The following is a 15294-nucleotide window of genomic DNA, read 5'->3' on the forward strand; positions in this document are numbered from 1 at the left end:
CTTACGAGTGTTTTAATGGAATATTGCAAAATGTGAATTCAAACTGTCATACCTGCACAGTCTAATTACTCAAATTAAAAGCCACTGTGTGATCCCAAAAGTGTATTCTTTTCTTTTGGAAACCAAAATAGAGGCTTTCTGGTATGTTCTTGTGGTTCAGCTAAACCTGTCTCTCTGTCTACTAATCATCTATTTGTTTTGTCAACATGCAATCCTGCAGAGCCTTTCAATGAATATGCATGTGGCTTCTTCTTTGGTGCTCACTCGTTCGATGGCTTGGAAAAGAGAAGTAATTAGTGACTTTTTTCCCCTCTGTTCTATGCCTTGGCAGGTACAACTGCTGTGTATGTGCGTGTGTGGCTTCAAAACTTCAAAATCGAATGTGCCTGTGTTTGTAAATCTGGCAGGATTTCTTCAGTATCTTGCTGTGTGGTTTGTACATTTGCTGTTTTGATTCGAGCTTTCCTCAGTTCTGACAGTAAGCAATTTCCTTTTCTGTTATGCTGATCGACGTCAGAACACTCGAGTTTCAATCCTGCAAACAGCAGCATATCAAGTAAACTGTGATGTAAGAAGGTCTAAAGTGCCTGCACATCATGTAAGACACAATGTAAGCTGTAAATTGAAAGAAGAATAAAAAATAATCATTTCTCACAGTTTGAAGAGTGCCAGATTACCAAGTGTCGCTATCAAGTACCACAGAAATGGAATTTGAACACAAACTCAAATTAAATAGAGTACCTTGCTACGATTGCAATTAGAGCTTAATTATTATTATCATCTGAAGTAAAATATGACACCTTCTACGCATGATTTTTATACTTATCAACCGGGTTTTGTTCGAACAATTTTAAAAAACAGTTTAAAACCAATCCAGGTTATACAGGATTCACCTATTCCCACACTTTATTATTTTTTTTATTCCATGGCTCCAGACTTTTTTTTTTTCTTTTTTTTTTTAGTAGGAGCACAGTGACCCTTAACCTGCAATTTTATGGGGTGCAAGTAAGACATTTAGGGCCACAGACTGTAAATCAACTTTTGTAATTGTTCACACTTGCACTCATTTCAGTGGCAGCTGCTGGATGTTCAAGGATCATAAATGTGTGTGTTTTATTAATATGTAAATTCTACCCATAGTTCCTTATCAAATAAATGATGCAGTCGACAGTATTATCTGCCATGATGTGCATCTTACTTAATGTAATTTAGTTTTGTTTATTTTGCTATAGTATTTTGCAAACAACAGTTTAATACATATATTAAATACATACAAGAAGTCGTGCAAAGCAGAGGATGGACGTATCTTGCAGTACAGCAAGGTGTATTGTGTTTTTGAAAAACAAAAATATCACATGCGGTAGAAATAAAATACAAACAATATTTAATCAACCCTGCAGTACAACTGTCAACTACTCAATTTTACAGGCCATAACACAAATTACTAAGACCCCTGGAGCAATATAGCATTATGTTTCTTGAGTGTATTTATTAAAAATATTGATATAGTTTTTTTTTTTAAAACTGGTGCATATTAGCAGTACTTTTTTAGTCATCATCTACCTACAACAAGAGACTACTGTGTGGCTGGCTGTGAGTGATCGTGATGGAGAAGCTGCAATTACTGTGTTCATTTTAATTGTCAGTTTGTCCATGCCACCTTAGTGAAAAGTGCAAAAACACATTCAAATATGTTTAGGTTGTTTATGTGAAAATATGTCTCAGTTAAATCCACATCAAATATATTTATACAAAAAAATAAACTTGTATAACTGTAGTCTGACGCATGTGGCTGTTATTCATTAAAAGTTAATTTTGGACATTATGCTTATCCGTATTATGCAGATGCTGAAAACAGTATGAAGTTAAAGACACTCAAATAATGTTTACTTCATATTGTGGCAGTAGACCTTGGTGAAAAATGAAATGTTTTTTGCTGCAGCTTTCTGTTGCCATCTTTTTCACACACACACACAACCCTCACTGTCAATCTGTTGATCTGCGGGAGTGACTGCACTTTTCATTTTCAACAATTTGAAGCTACTTAGCCGCCCCTGTGACCGCAATTTCTCTTCTATGAGTGTGTGTGTCTTGTTGTGTATTGACACTTTCATACTGCACTTGGTTTTTATGTTGCCCCACAGCGTGGGAGGACGTAGGAAGGTACAGGGGCAATGGCAGCCCAGCACAATCCTGGCACTAGTTGCTAAGCAACTGAGCAAGAAAGTAGCCTGGTGCAGTTTCTGGCTGTTTTGGATGTAAACGGCAGCATTTATTCCTTTCGGCCTGATACCGTGAAATAAATAAAATATTTGCCTCTATTTTACCAATGTCATTTATGGTACAACTCAGTCAAAATTATTTGCTCTTGCCTCTCTACAATCAATCCTCCACCACCTTGTCGTTTTGAATGCGCCGCCTTTTGCGTCTGTGGCACTACCCACACACAAATTGGACAACAGTGCACTGCACAGTGTTAAGTGCATTGTGAAGTCCTTCACTGTGTGTTGTTATGCCAGTATGGGTACAAGGCACACCACAAAGCCCAGGCTTAGCTTTAAGAAGAGTGTTTGGTACCCAAGCACCATGTCCTCACTCTTGAGTCTCCGGATTTGGCTGTGACACAGCTTTAACATGCATAATGTTCATTACATCCTGCTGGCAGAATTGCACAGAGACACACAGGCGCACACACACACATATAAAGGGTCTTGGTACCAAAAAAGAGATGTTCATTTTCCTGCATCGGTTTGTCTATTTGCGTCGAGATTTGATGCTTTCGTGAAAAACGAACAATGGGATTGCAGGAATATATATATGCCTTCGTTGGTGTATTGAGGGCTTTTGGCATTCCATTTGAAAAGGCAATTTCCCTCTGGCACAAGATGTTGTGTCCCTCAACCTCTCGACTTTTCTCATATCCTTTGCATTCAGCACTTACTAAATACTGTAATGCGAGACAAGGCAGCGATAAGAAATAGCCGACCTTTTGTCCTGCTTCGTTGTTCAAGAGGTTGACGGTGACAGGTGGCATACAGAGGTTTTGCACAGGTTGAAGTCTGACCAAGAACTAAAAAAGAGGGCCTTACAGACCTGTCACCCTGCAGCACCTCAATCTTGTCATTTCTCAACCAGGCAGTTGCTATTGATGGATTTCCTACAGAGATCTAAAATTGTGCATAGTGTGCTTTGGGTGCAGACATGTCATACGAACACCAATACGCTGGAGGCAACAGTTTTATTTCAGTCCCAAAGATTATGCATTCAGATCCATTTTATGGCTGAAATGCTGAAATGATTTATACAGATTGTTTATGGTATACAGTATGTGTTTATATTTAGTTCAAGAAAGAGATTTGATTTAATTTCCTCAAAATGACAGTTCTATGTTGATATGACGGTCAAGACCAAAATCCTTTTTCACAGCATTAAATATATTTTACAAACATACAGTCCTTAAAGGGGAAGTCAGGTTAAAATTGTTCTTTATAATACATTCTACTGCTCCATGAGTCTAAATCACGAGTCAAACTCAAGGCCCGGGGGCCAGATACGGCCCGCCACATCATTTTATGTGGCCCGCGAAGACATATTGTGCATCAAATTTGTGTGTCATTACTAAAATTGCAAATTGTCTTCACTTTTAATATCTTTTTTTTAAATATTTGACCAGTTTTCACTCGTATGATTTGAAAACGAGTTATTTGTCAGTTTGTTTTGTAGCTTTTACTGTATATAATATGAAGCGCTCATACTTTTATTTGGGTTGAGAGTCATAATGGCCTTCCGAAAGAAGCTATGACTACAATGCGGCCCGTGAAAAAAATGAGTTTGACACCCCTGGTCTAAATAGTGTATTCTGATTATGAATTAAGCAGAAAAGTTCACCCGTTTTAAACCATCTCAGGGGGTAGCAATTTGGCTGTATACTGCTGCTTGCATTTGATTGAAAGTGACACCACAGTGTCTCCAGGCTCTGCTTGCCAATGTCACATGACCAAACCCGGAAAATAGGTGAGCCAAGATGGGCATTAACTGAGCTTTTAGGCGCCACTTTCAGTTGATGGCAAAATAACAGCAACACTAGATCAAAAAAAGATGATTTTTCTGTTAATTCACTTTTAATGACACAATAATAATGAGAACACGTTTTTTAAACTAATGAGGGAAGCATAGTACATTTTTACCTCGACTTCCCTTTTATGAGTGTTGATATCAAAGGTACTCTAAAAATTCATATTGTCTATCTAGCCATCTACACATCCATCCATTTAAATATCCTAGATCAAAGAAGTGCGGGAACAAATATATGGAGAAAAAGACTGATTGTTCAGAACCAACCCTACAGTCTAGTACTTTCATTAGTGATTAGAGTCGTACACTGAAGCGACAGTTTTCAATTCACTTGAACAGACATACATACACACACACACGCACACACCCTCACACAAACCCTCCAGGTTTACAACAAATAGGCATACAATCAGAGTCGAGGATCAAAAAAATGTGAGAACAATGGTGTGGGAGCATACAGGGAAAATAGAAAAACAAAGACAATGTTCTTTTTCTTGCCTGGAGAGAGTGCGGAAAAATAAGTCTATATTTTTTTTACTCCCCCCCGCAACATGGTGGAACGCTGATTGTCTTTCTTTTGTGTTTTTAAAATGTATTAGTAGGGCAGAGGCTGTATAGTGTCATGTTGTTCATCCTGTTTCAAATTTGAGGATTGCGAATTAAAATACAGCTACAGAGGTCAACATTCGTTTTTTGTATTTGGTTCTGTATGTGTGTGTATGAGGGGGGCATCCACCTTAAGTGTACTTTCATTTTCAGCTCACTGTTTCCTCAAATTCACTCCTGATAATTAGAATTATCTTTAAATGAATTAACGAATGAATGCTCTATATGTCAGGGGTCACCAACTGTATATATCAAAGGGCGAGAATTTTACCAGACCGTCACTTTGGGAAAATCTTATTTTTTGAGTCAGGCTTTTCTTTAAACAGATTTTAATTTTCTTTGATCCTTATACTTATCGAACGGGCAGGATCAGATGGTTGGGCCGCTGGACCGTATTGGGCCCGTGGGCCACCAGTTGGTGATAACTGCTCTATGTGTAACTTGAGGGGTTGGAACAGGGTCAGTGTGACAGCGCACAGTCCATCTTCAGCCTGCTAAGATACCAGATTGCCCATGAGACAGTGAGCCAGTGAGGCAGAACAGACATATGAACTACTGCAGCGTAAAGTAAAGGGTCATCCTGGTTGAGCACAGCGCAGGACACCTTCTGTGTATGGATTGGGCGCAATGGGAATGCTGGTGGGTGGATGTATGGAAGTGGCAAATGTAGGTGTCAGTTTAGGAAGGAAAATAGGTTGTCCCTTTAGTGGACTACACGGAAGTTGAGGGTTTTCTCATGAATTTAAAATGAATAGAGGTGAAGGGTTTGTTTGCTTGTGGGTGGGCCAGTGTGTTATGCAACCATACCTTTTAGATGAATCTTATTTTCTGGACTGTGCACCAACACAGAGCTAACTGAATCCAAGCTGTCATAGTTACTGCAGCCGAGAGGACCGGTCCTTGTTTCAGTCACCTAGGAAACAGAAGGAGAAGCTCTATATAAATATAAACCAGACGTTAAATCGTAAGTGCATGCAATCATTTTATCAACAGCCACAAAATACATGCATTTAAGTTTATATTGACATTGAAAAATGAAACAATAGCTGTGATTTTTTTACTGGAAACTCTCTTTGGCTGAATTACCAAGTATACTATATTATTGCATTGGCCTTTTGTTGGATACTACCATGAAGATGTGAGATAAAGGATAAGCTTAAATATTTCATACAACACATCTAATCTTTTTTGACCACACACAAAGAAATATATCAAGAAAATGTACACGCAGTAAATTCACTGTACTTGTACATTGTATTCTGAACGAATGAATCACATTCATGGTATTTCTGATAAAACCCTCCTTGGTTGTTTTGCTTCACCTTGAGATGCCTTCTGCAATTCTCTTTCTTAAATATACAGGGATGATGCTCGTGGAGCCTCTTGAACCTTTTTTTTTTTTTTTTTTGCTGCCTTAGTTCTGATTGAAAAATCCATCATCAACAAGACTGCTGTGTTGCCATCGCATCTTAGAGGGGAATGAGAATTGGAAATTTGAAGTGGTCACTATTGTTACTATACTAAATGCGTTCAGAAATTCAGTGTGACACACTAAAATAAACACAATCAGGTGGTAGAAATTGTATTGGCAAGGATGATTGTTAGAACGGATAATCTACATAAGATCCATTTATTATGTTTTCTTAATTTTATGTCTAAATAAATATTGAAACCACATTTATGCCCATCACCACCACACGCACTTGCCCAACGCACCCACTCACTCAATCACACACACACAGTCACCTCCAAAATCAATAAAGCCAATAATAGACTTGTTAGCAAAAATATGAAAGCGAGAAATGGGCTTGTGTTTATCTTGAATCCAAAATTCAGATTTGGGTAAATGCCCCATGCAACGTTTACTGTGTGTGAATTATAATGCGACATAGAAATAAGTGAAGCAGATGTGCACAGCTCCCAGGCAAGGCCTTTGAGAGGACACAGAGCATGTGTGAATGTGATGAAGCCATCTGAGAGCAAATAAAAAACAAACAGCTTTTGTTTCAGTACGACACAGCAGCAGTTGTGTTCCATGTGCTGGTTTGTGGACAAGTGAAATAAAATGACTGAGTGACTGATGTGAGGCTTCATCTCTTTTAAGTACCTTTAACATGGTAGTTGTGTTTTACTGTTTTGAACAAAATATAATCTACTATAATATGCATATGGACATGTAAATAGAACATTTATAAAAAAAAAAAAATACATATACTTTCAGTATAATTACATTGCAATATATATATATATATATATATACACATATATACACACATATACATACGTATGTACAAACAAATGAACAAAGAATCTGTAGAGACCTGTAGAGACCTGTAGGGAACTCATATTCATATCCATATGCCTCCATTTTCCGGCTGTGGTTTATTTTAATGTTTAAAGTTTCACTCCTGACTCTCACTAGCTGTGTTGCAGCCACTTATTGCCCACAGACATACATGGACACAGGTCAAGTACATCCCACTCAGCGTTGCCTCCTCCTGGGTGACAAAATTTGGCAGAACACAGCACGGCAGGTGGCTCGCATAGCAGAGATCATTATTCGTTAGAGATATGTAAAGGATGCTTTGGCTCATTAATGTGTGAATTTGTTCTGGCGGTTGTGCAAATCTCTTGGCTGTAAAAGAACATCTATGTATGCAGCTGAATTTATTCAGGTTTGGATTCGTTTACCTATAGGCTGGTTAATGTTTTCCTTAAGATAAGATATTTGACACATACACACGTACACATACACGTAGGCCTACTATAAAAAATGACAAATGATATACATATTGTATCATACCATGATGAAATGTCTATAGTGCAACAACTATCGATTAATGTTTGCATTACTTAGTTGCTGAGAAGCTTCACATTTTTTTAAATAGCGAGTTTTGTAATGTGTTTTACAACAACTAACTCTGCCAGCAAAAATCTGTTGTTTTGCCCACGACGTGACTGAAGTGATCTGAGGCAGGGTAACACTAAGCGAATCGATCAATCTAGAAAACAACTTCTGTCGAGCTGATTCCATTTTGTGTCTCTACATTAGTCTGGCTGTCCGGTAGCATGCTCACCGTACTTAGGCTCTGTCTGTTCCCTCGATTTCAAGACATTGACAAAATAAACGTGTTAAAGAAATTTACAATTTTAGTCCCTCTTGCAGTTTCCTGTCAGAAAATCGTGAGGCATTGACTAAACTTTATAACCCTGCTTTTGTTTAAAGTTGGATCTTTGCAATGGTGTTTTTACACCAATGTTCAACTCTATAAATTCCAATAGAGCAGCTAAACAAGGCACAGGATTAACTGCATTGAAAATAGATGGATGGACAAAGAGCACCTGTCGTTTTGTAACTTTCAAGGTTCGAAACCCAATAATCAAGCTTTAAATTCTACAATTATGTATGTATTATTCATGTGAGTTTATGGTGAACTTTTAAACAACTAATGTTTGAACACAAACAGTGCAGCAACACATGCAAACAGCAAATACCGTATTTTCCGCACTATAAGGCGCACCTAAAAACCGCCAATTTTTTCAAAAGCCGACAGTGCGCCTTATGATCAGGTGCGCCTTATATATGGACCAATATTGAGCCACTACAGCAGGCGTGTCCAAAGTCCGGACCGTGGGCAGAATGTATATATCTTATATATGGACAAAGTTTTAAAATGGGCCGTTCGTTGAAGGTGCGCCTTATAATCCGGTACGCCTTATATATGGACAAAGTTTTAAAATGGCCCATTCATTGAAGGTGCCCCTTATAATCCGGTGAGCCTTATAGTGCGGAACATACGATACCAATAATAACAGCCTACAATTATTTATGCACTACAAAAATATATATATATAACATAAAATTATAATGCATAAAATGTTTTTTTATATTATTTCACAGTTATTACTGTATGTTTTTAGAGTTACCAATGTGGTCACGGAATATAGTGAGATCCTAAAAATTACCATTATTTTTATTTCCTTGGATCTTCACTTTTGAGATATTTCACATCTTGGCACAGTACTGTGAAGTCAACCTCATTGATGGTAAATAACCGTGCAGCAGTTAGATACTGTTGGTCCCACAGAAAGGGTGAGTGAGCATCAAATAGATTACCTTAATTGCTGAAGTGGCGATCTGGAGGTGGTGCAGTCTCCTTAGAGTGCTTTCCCGATCTGTGAAGTATGAAGCAGCAAGCTGATGGAGCAGCTCCAGGGACACCACAGTGCTGTTGCTATTGCCTTCTGACTTCTTATTCAGCTTTTGTTTGTCCAAGAAAATAGTCAATGACTCCTCCCCTGAGGATGAAACAATCAGCCCGACTTACTAAAAGTAAGAAATAAAACAATTTTCATGATGCATTTCTGTTATCTACAGATTTCCTTTAAACACAACAATGCAGGTCAAACAAACACCGAAAAGAGAAAAACTACAAAACTGATCTCAACTTGTTATCAAATAAAGTACATTCTGGACACATGGTGGAGTTGAAGGAGATACGGAAATTGCTAAACTTGATGACTGACAAACATACTACCCGGCTTGATGGATGGCATCACAAGGCAGGCATTTAGCCTGAACAAACAAAATGCAAATATGCAATGTGGATGAGTAACTACAGAGTCAAGAATGCCTGAATGCTTCCACTCGAGAAAGCAAAAGTTGTAATGATGCAATATGAATAAAACTTACAAAGGTCAGGGCGATTAGTGCGAAAGAATGAATATCATGGGCAACGTAGGAAAGGTCCTCTGCGGACAATGAAAACAAAACGAAAGATGCCAAGTCTTGATGAACATAAACTTCTATTTAGAGACTTTGATGAGGTGTCTGTGTTTGACTGTGGAAACAGCTGTCAACACACACACACATAATCTCCACAGAATAAGGCCCGAGATGGAATCAAACCCTGCACCCCTGAACTGTGAGGCTAATGGGCTTACCCGTTTACCACCAAGCTGCCCCCCCAAGAGTTGGTTCATTGTTAAAACTACAAACACTATTAATATTTATACTTAGAAATACAACAATATTAGATCAATGATGACAAACTATAAACACTATTAATATTTATACTTAGAAATACAACAATATCAATATCAATGATGACAAATGAAACAGAAAAAACTGTTTGAATTTAAATGAAATGCGTTTATGTGTGTGCTTAGCCACAGTACTATTAGAACAGAGACTCTCTGAGCAAAATTAGCTGAGCCTGTTAATTACATCTAGTGTCTAACTATCAGTCTGCAGCTGCCTTAGTCAGCTCTGGCTCCCATGCTGATGATCCGTAAGGGAGTTGTTCGTTAGAGGAGAGCAAGTGACGTATGTTTGGATGCAAACAGACCACAAGGCACAAGTATTGGACATGACGTGTTCTGGGAATAAATCTAAGTAAACATTTCTTTGCTTCATCGCTCGCTCTCTCTGCCTCTGTCTCTCTGTCTGTCTGTTTATGCTGCTCTGTATGTCTGGCTGTTAGTCTGCATCCATCAGTCTATCTCTGTGTCTGTGTTTCTACGCGTCTGTTGTCTTTCGGTCTTTCCGAATCTGCCTTTCTATCTCGATCTCCTCTATCTGTTTGGGTTTCTCTCTGTGTCTTGCCTCGGTCTGTCTTTCTCTCTGTCTGTGTCTCTGTCCCACTCCTGATTTTAATCCAAAAATTGGCATTGATTTAAAAGATGAAAGTGTATCGAATCCAACCAAAACATATTGAGAGACGTATCGAATCAACTCGTATTAGAGAAATATGGCATTGAAGGAAATGCCACTGAAAAAAAACGAAATGAATCATCCCACTTTATAATCGAGAGTCCCAGATTCATATCGCAGCCCGTGTATCGAGGTACATATCGAATCGTCTTTTTTTCGATTGTTGTTGTTATTGGATTCTGTGCAAAATGTGTTAAAGTCTTAGTATTACCTAGTTTGACTAACATTTGAACAAAACCCTGCTTACATTGCATGTCTAGTGATATTGAAAAACGCAAGGCTTGAATGATCTAAAACTGGCCTTGTAAAACTTGTATCGGGCTGTTGCTTGAAAAAAAAAAAAAAATGGAATCAATTTTCCACAGCCCCGTATATACCAAGCAGTGAAGTTATTTTATACTAAGTGATGACCAGGGTCTGCAGTGTCAATATCACGAGGATGTCACTCCGAATGTATAATGCAGGTCTCCGCCTTGATTTGTGAGGTGTCTAAAATCGATACTGCAGGCAATTCTGTTTTGTGAGTTACTTCAATCCTCTCAGAGGAGCGAAGAGGGTAAAAAGGAATCCAATAAAGTGAGACATATGGTTAGAAACGGGTCAATTTTATCTCTCGTCTGGTCTGCCCAGTTCTTGCAGCAAGTAATGCTCATTTAGAGGAAGGATGATTGAACGGTAACATGGTCTAAGCACCGTGATTAGATGTTGCAGGTTCTACATGAATTATTGTTTCAGACCTGGCAATTCCCGCAATTTATTGTTTCAAGCATCAGACTTGTTCATTTGAAATTAAAATAAGAATTTACAACTTGAGATTAATGTGAATACTTCACGAGTGTTAAAGGTATCTCAAAAGTACCTAAAGTCTTGCCTTACCTCCTAGGGTAGCAGACACCAGGAAATGGGTTCCATACTTCTTGATGAGGTTTTCGTTGATTTGCTGCAAGGTTGGCCGTCGCCCCAGTAGTCGCAGGTTGCGTAGGAACTCTGGTGCTAATGGCAAAGGAGCTTTAAAGATGTCTCTCTTCTCTGTAGCCAGGCTGTTTACTTTCCAGTGACTGAATTCCCTGACAGAAAAAATACATATATTGGTAACTACACATTCATTTGAAGTCGTTCCTCTTTCCTTTCTGTTTTTGTAGGGACAGTGCTGCTTGCCAAATCAGATGGCTGAAAATTTGGGTAACTGAAAATCGACCACGACTTTTTTACCGTATTTTCTGGACTATAAGGTGCACCGGACTATAAGGCGCACCTTCAATGAATGGCCCATTTTAAATCTTTGTCCTTATATAAGGCGCACCGGACTATAAGGCGCACCATTAATGCATCATGTCAGATTTTTAATCCAAATCAAATCATTCTCCATTTTATCTTTTTCATTTCAACTTCAGACACAACAAATTACTTTATAATCACAAAATAATGATCCAAAGTCTTTTTAATTCGTGATTCATAGTCTTCAGCGGGCCACTTATGATTGATTTCATGACACAATGCTTCGGGCCAGTTTAAATTTAAGAATTTGGTCCATATACCAAACCGGACTATAAGGCGCACTGTCGGCTTATAAAGAGAACATTTTAGGTTTTTAGGTGCGCCTTATAGTCCGGAAAATACGGTAATTGGTTTTCTCGTACCGTAATTTGTCAAACGTATTGCAGACGGTTGAGCTTTGTGAGAATATACGCCTTTGACTGTGTGATACATTCCGAAGGAATAAAATCAAACTTCTTTGTTACTCCAAAAAGACTAAGTGGGATAGAAACTTGATGATTGGATCAACTCAATCAACAGTCTTATCCTTTCTTCTTTTAAAAATTGTTACAGAGAGTAGAGAAAAACAGAGTTGAGAAAATTCCCTGGTTTCAAGTGTCCTATGGTCATGTAAGAACCTCTTGTAGTCTAACCCCAAGGTAGAATATGCAAATATTATGCACATAAATGCAGGAAAAGAGCAGATCTGCATGGTGTACAATTTGCAAAACAAGAATTCGTCAATATTACAGCACTTGCATGTCCATTTCAGAAGAAAATACCTCAACTGATTCACATTCATGCACACATTTGGATGAGAAAGTAGATAGTCTGCTGCATACCTTTATACTGTTAACTGCTGCCTCGGCAATCAGTGCGAGTAGGTAGTCAACATCTTACATTTGAAGATTTCACATTTATGGTGTTGGTAACACTGACTTAATTGGATGTTTTCTTTTAGAATTGCATTACACAGATGAACGGCTCTTTGAGATGTCACAAGGAAGGCAGTAATTGACTGTATTTAGGTTGAAGTTGCATTGTTGCATAGAAAATAATTTCTGTTTTCAAAGAAGAGGAAGGTACATTTTAATGAACCATGACCACGCTTTCCTCAGCAATCCCTGCCTCAGGGGGATTCTAGTTAAATTGGAGCTTCATTAGGACGTTCATTTTCACACAACACACTAATAAATGCTTCCAGCATGGGTACAGATCCATTAGTTATCATTTAGTATCTATCTATCTATCTATCTATCTATCTATCTATCTATCTATCTATCTATCTATCTATCTATCTATCTATCTATCTATCTATCTATCTATCTATCTATCTATCTATCTATCTATCTATCTATCTATCTATCTATCTATCTATCGAGATAACGATATATATTAAAAGCATTGTGCACATCAATATGTCTCATTAGTTTCAATTTATTAACAAAACAATTAGTGGCATTGTTATCATTAATAAAAGCACAACAATTTCAAGGCTCCTATATACTGCAATCTGTAACAAAAAATCAATACTGAAATAATTGCCGCCCTATTAGTCATTTGCTATCAGTCGCCTCACTGAACAATGGTTTCGGATTAATGCCTAATCCAGAGACTGGCAGCCAGCGGTTGTACACTGATTAACAGAGGCTGATTTTGACTGATGTGTTTGCCGGGCTTCTCTACAGTGACTGATCTTTGGCAAGGAGGCTGAACGGAGATGGGCAAAAATCTAAGATGTGCTGTGCATCATTTTCTTCTCTCCTCACTTTGCTTTCCAAGACTTAACATTAAGACTGTTGGCTGACTATTTGCCTAATGATGATAGATGATGTTAATTAAACGGTTTTAGCACAGCAGTGATTGCACCTGCAGTCCTGGCATTTAGTTTAGCTGAAACAGTCGAAATTTAGTTTCCATGATACAAAAAGTAAAAAAGTCTGTTGACTGTGCAGAGTGGTTCCTCGGAGGGTTCTGCTGGCAACATCTTTGAAAATAACACCTGGACATTATTATTTGTCAGAGAAAGACATAGCCTATTGGATGACTCTCTGGGTGAATATAACAATCACTTTATAGCATTGTTGCAGCTTGGAATGGGATATTTGAAAAGGTTTTGTTATCTGGAATAAGTCAAGACATTTGGTCCACGTTGCATAATAACTTTTGAGGGACTTTGTTTCAAGACATTTGGTCCATGTTGCATAATAACTTTTTCATCACGCAATGGTTGCTCCTAAATGAGTGCCACTTTTGCACACAAAACATTTGAAGTAAATACAGCTGAATGATTAAATCAAACAAAAGCTTTCATTTGGATTTTAATAAAAGCTCAATTCAATCATCTGCAACTACACTAATTTCTTATGAAATATTTCATTGTTTAATGCATTTTTTTTATTGAAGCATCGTCCATATGTCTAACACTTCGGTAAATTATGTAATAATTCAACGTGGAAAAAATAGCTCATGGATTAAAAGAAATATTAAGTAAAACCCGCTGGGGTATGTGTGAAAGTAGGGTGAAACAAAAAATATATGAAGTTTGCACTTATTTCTATCACCGCCCTATTTATTTCAAGCTGTGGGTTATTATGCGAAAATTGTGGAATGAAAGTGAGCAGACCAGAAACTTTATAATGTGTGGCTGCACCAGAAACAGGTAGGCTACAGTTACCCTCATAATTGACCTAAATACTCCCAGTTGTGATTTCTGGAGTTGTAGTTTATTGAGTGCAAGCCAACCTTCAAGTCACAGCATGAAAATTAGGCTTCACTCTTCACAATCAATCTACCATAGTAATGAGCCCTGAACAGAAGGACTCACATTTTACAACCCTTTTATTCAATGTTTTTATGTTAAAAAAAAAAAACTGAAATGAAAAGTAAAGGATGCCATGTTCAAAACACCTAATATAGGCACAAATTTGGTGTTGTCAGTCTATTTATGAGGCTGCTGAATCTAAGGCAGGGATGAAAAATTTAAATGCTGGAGATTTTGCATCGGTGTTACTTGGGGACCACATTTGACCACACACGTTCTAATACGATGTATTACAATAAATATATTTCCATATGGATGCCTTCAAAAGTGAGTGCTAACAAATTGAAGAGCTTTGAGAGCGTCATAAAGGTATAGACTTTGCTGAAGCAATTTGCGGAGGAAAAAAGGTTGGGGGCCACCGTATTAAAATGTTTAAACGGATTTAGATTTCACAACCTGCGACTGTGAATCCCTTATTCATGTTTATATTAGATTCTATTCATCATGGTTGACCAAGGTAGTACATGATGTGTACTGATTGAAGATGCACATTGCTATGCCAACTTTGTGGTCATATACATAAAAGGGGGGAAAAAAAAAGTCTGGGAACGAAAAAATCAAAAGGATGACTGATTTAACGTCTAATCAGATACAGTCCATTGCTTGATGCTCTCTGAAGAACATTTGAGGACAATTTTGTTTTTATTACCTCTGCCCAGTAGGAAATCTTTCTCTGTGTGTACTTGCAGGGTTATGCAAAAACTAATGAACCGATCCCAATTAATGAAATGTATGACTTCCCTTGATAAACCATCACATAATTATTGGTGAGGTAGATTCAGTTATGTGAGATAGAGAGCCTCTATCCAGCCTGTTAATA

The 15294-nt window shown here is 37.8% G+C and overlaps 1 protein-coding gene across 7 annotated transcripts in view; it reads right to left on the minus strand.

The window, feature by feature from the left end:
* The window catches only part of brinp2 (BMP/retinoic acid inducible neural specific 2), a 73289-nt gene that overhangs the window by 18210 nt on the left and 39785 nt on the right, over positions 1-15294 (minus strand). For all 7 annotated transcript variants that reach the window (XM_088396876.1, XM_088396875.1, XM_088396872.1 and 4 more), the window contains 3 exons: positions 11270-11460; positions 8798-8979; positions 5488-5593 (listed from right to left, as the gene is read on the minus strand). In XM_088396876.1, the coding sequence (XP_088253002.1) occupies positions 5488-5593; positions 8798-8979; positions 11270-11460 (479 nt within the window). The remainder of the gene's footprint in view (positions 1-5487; positions 5594-8797; positions 8980-11269; positions 11461-15294) is intronic.

Source organism: Syngnathus floridae, chromosome 14 (genome assembly GCF_059516105.1).
Source record: "Syngnathus floridae isolate MCC-2025c chromosome 14, RoL_Sflo_1.0, whole genome shotgun sequence".
Lineage (NCBI taxonomy): Eukaryota > Metazoa > Chordata > Actinopteri > Syngnathiformes > Syngnathidae > Syngnathus > Syngnathus floridae.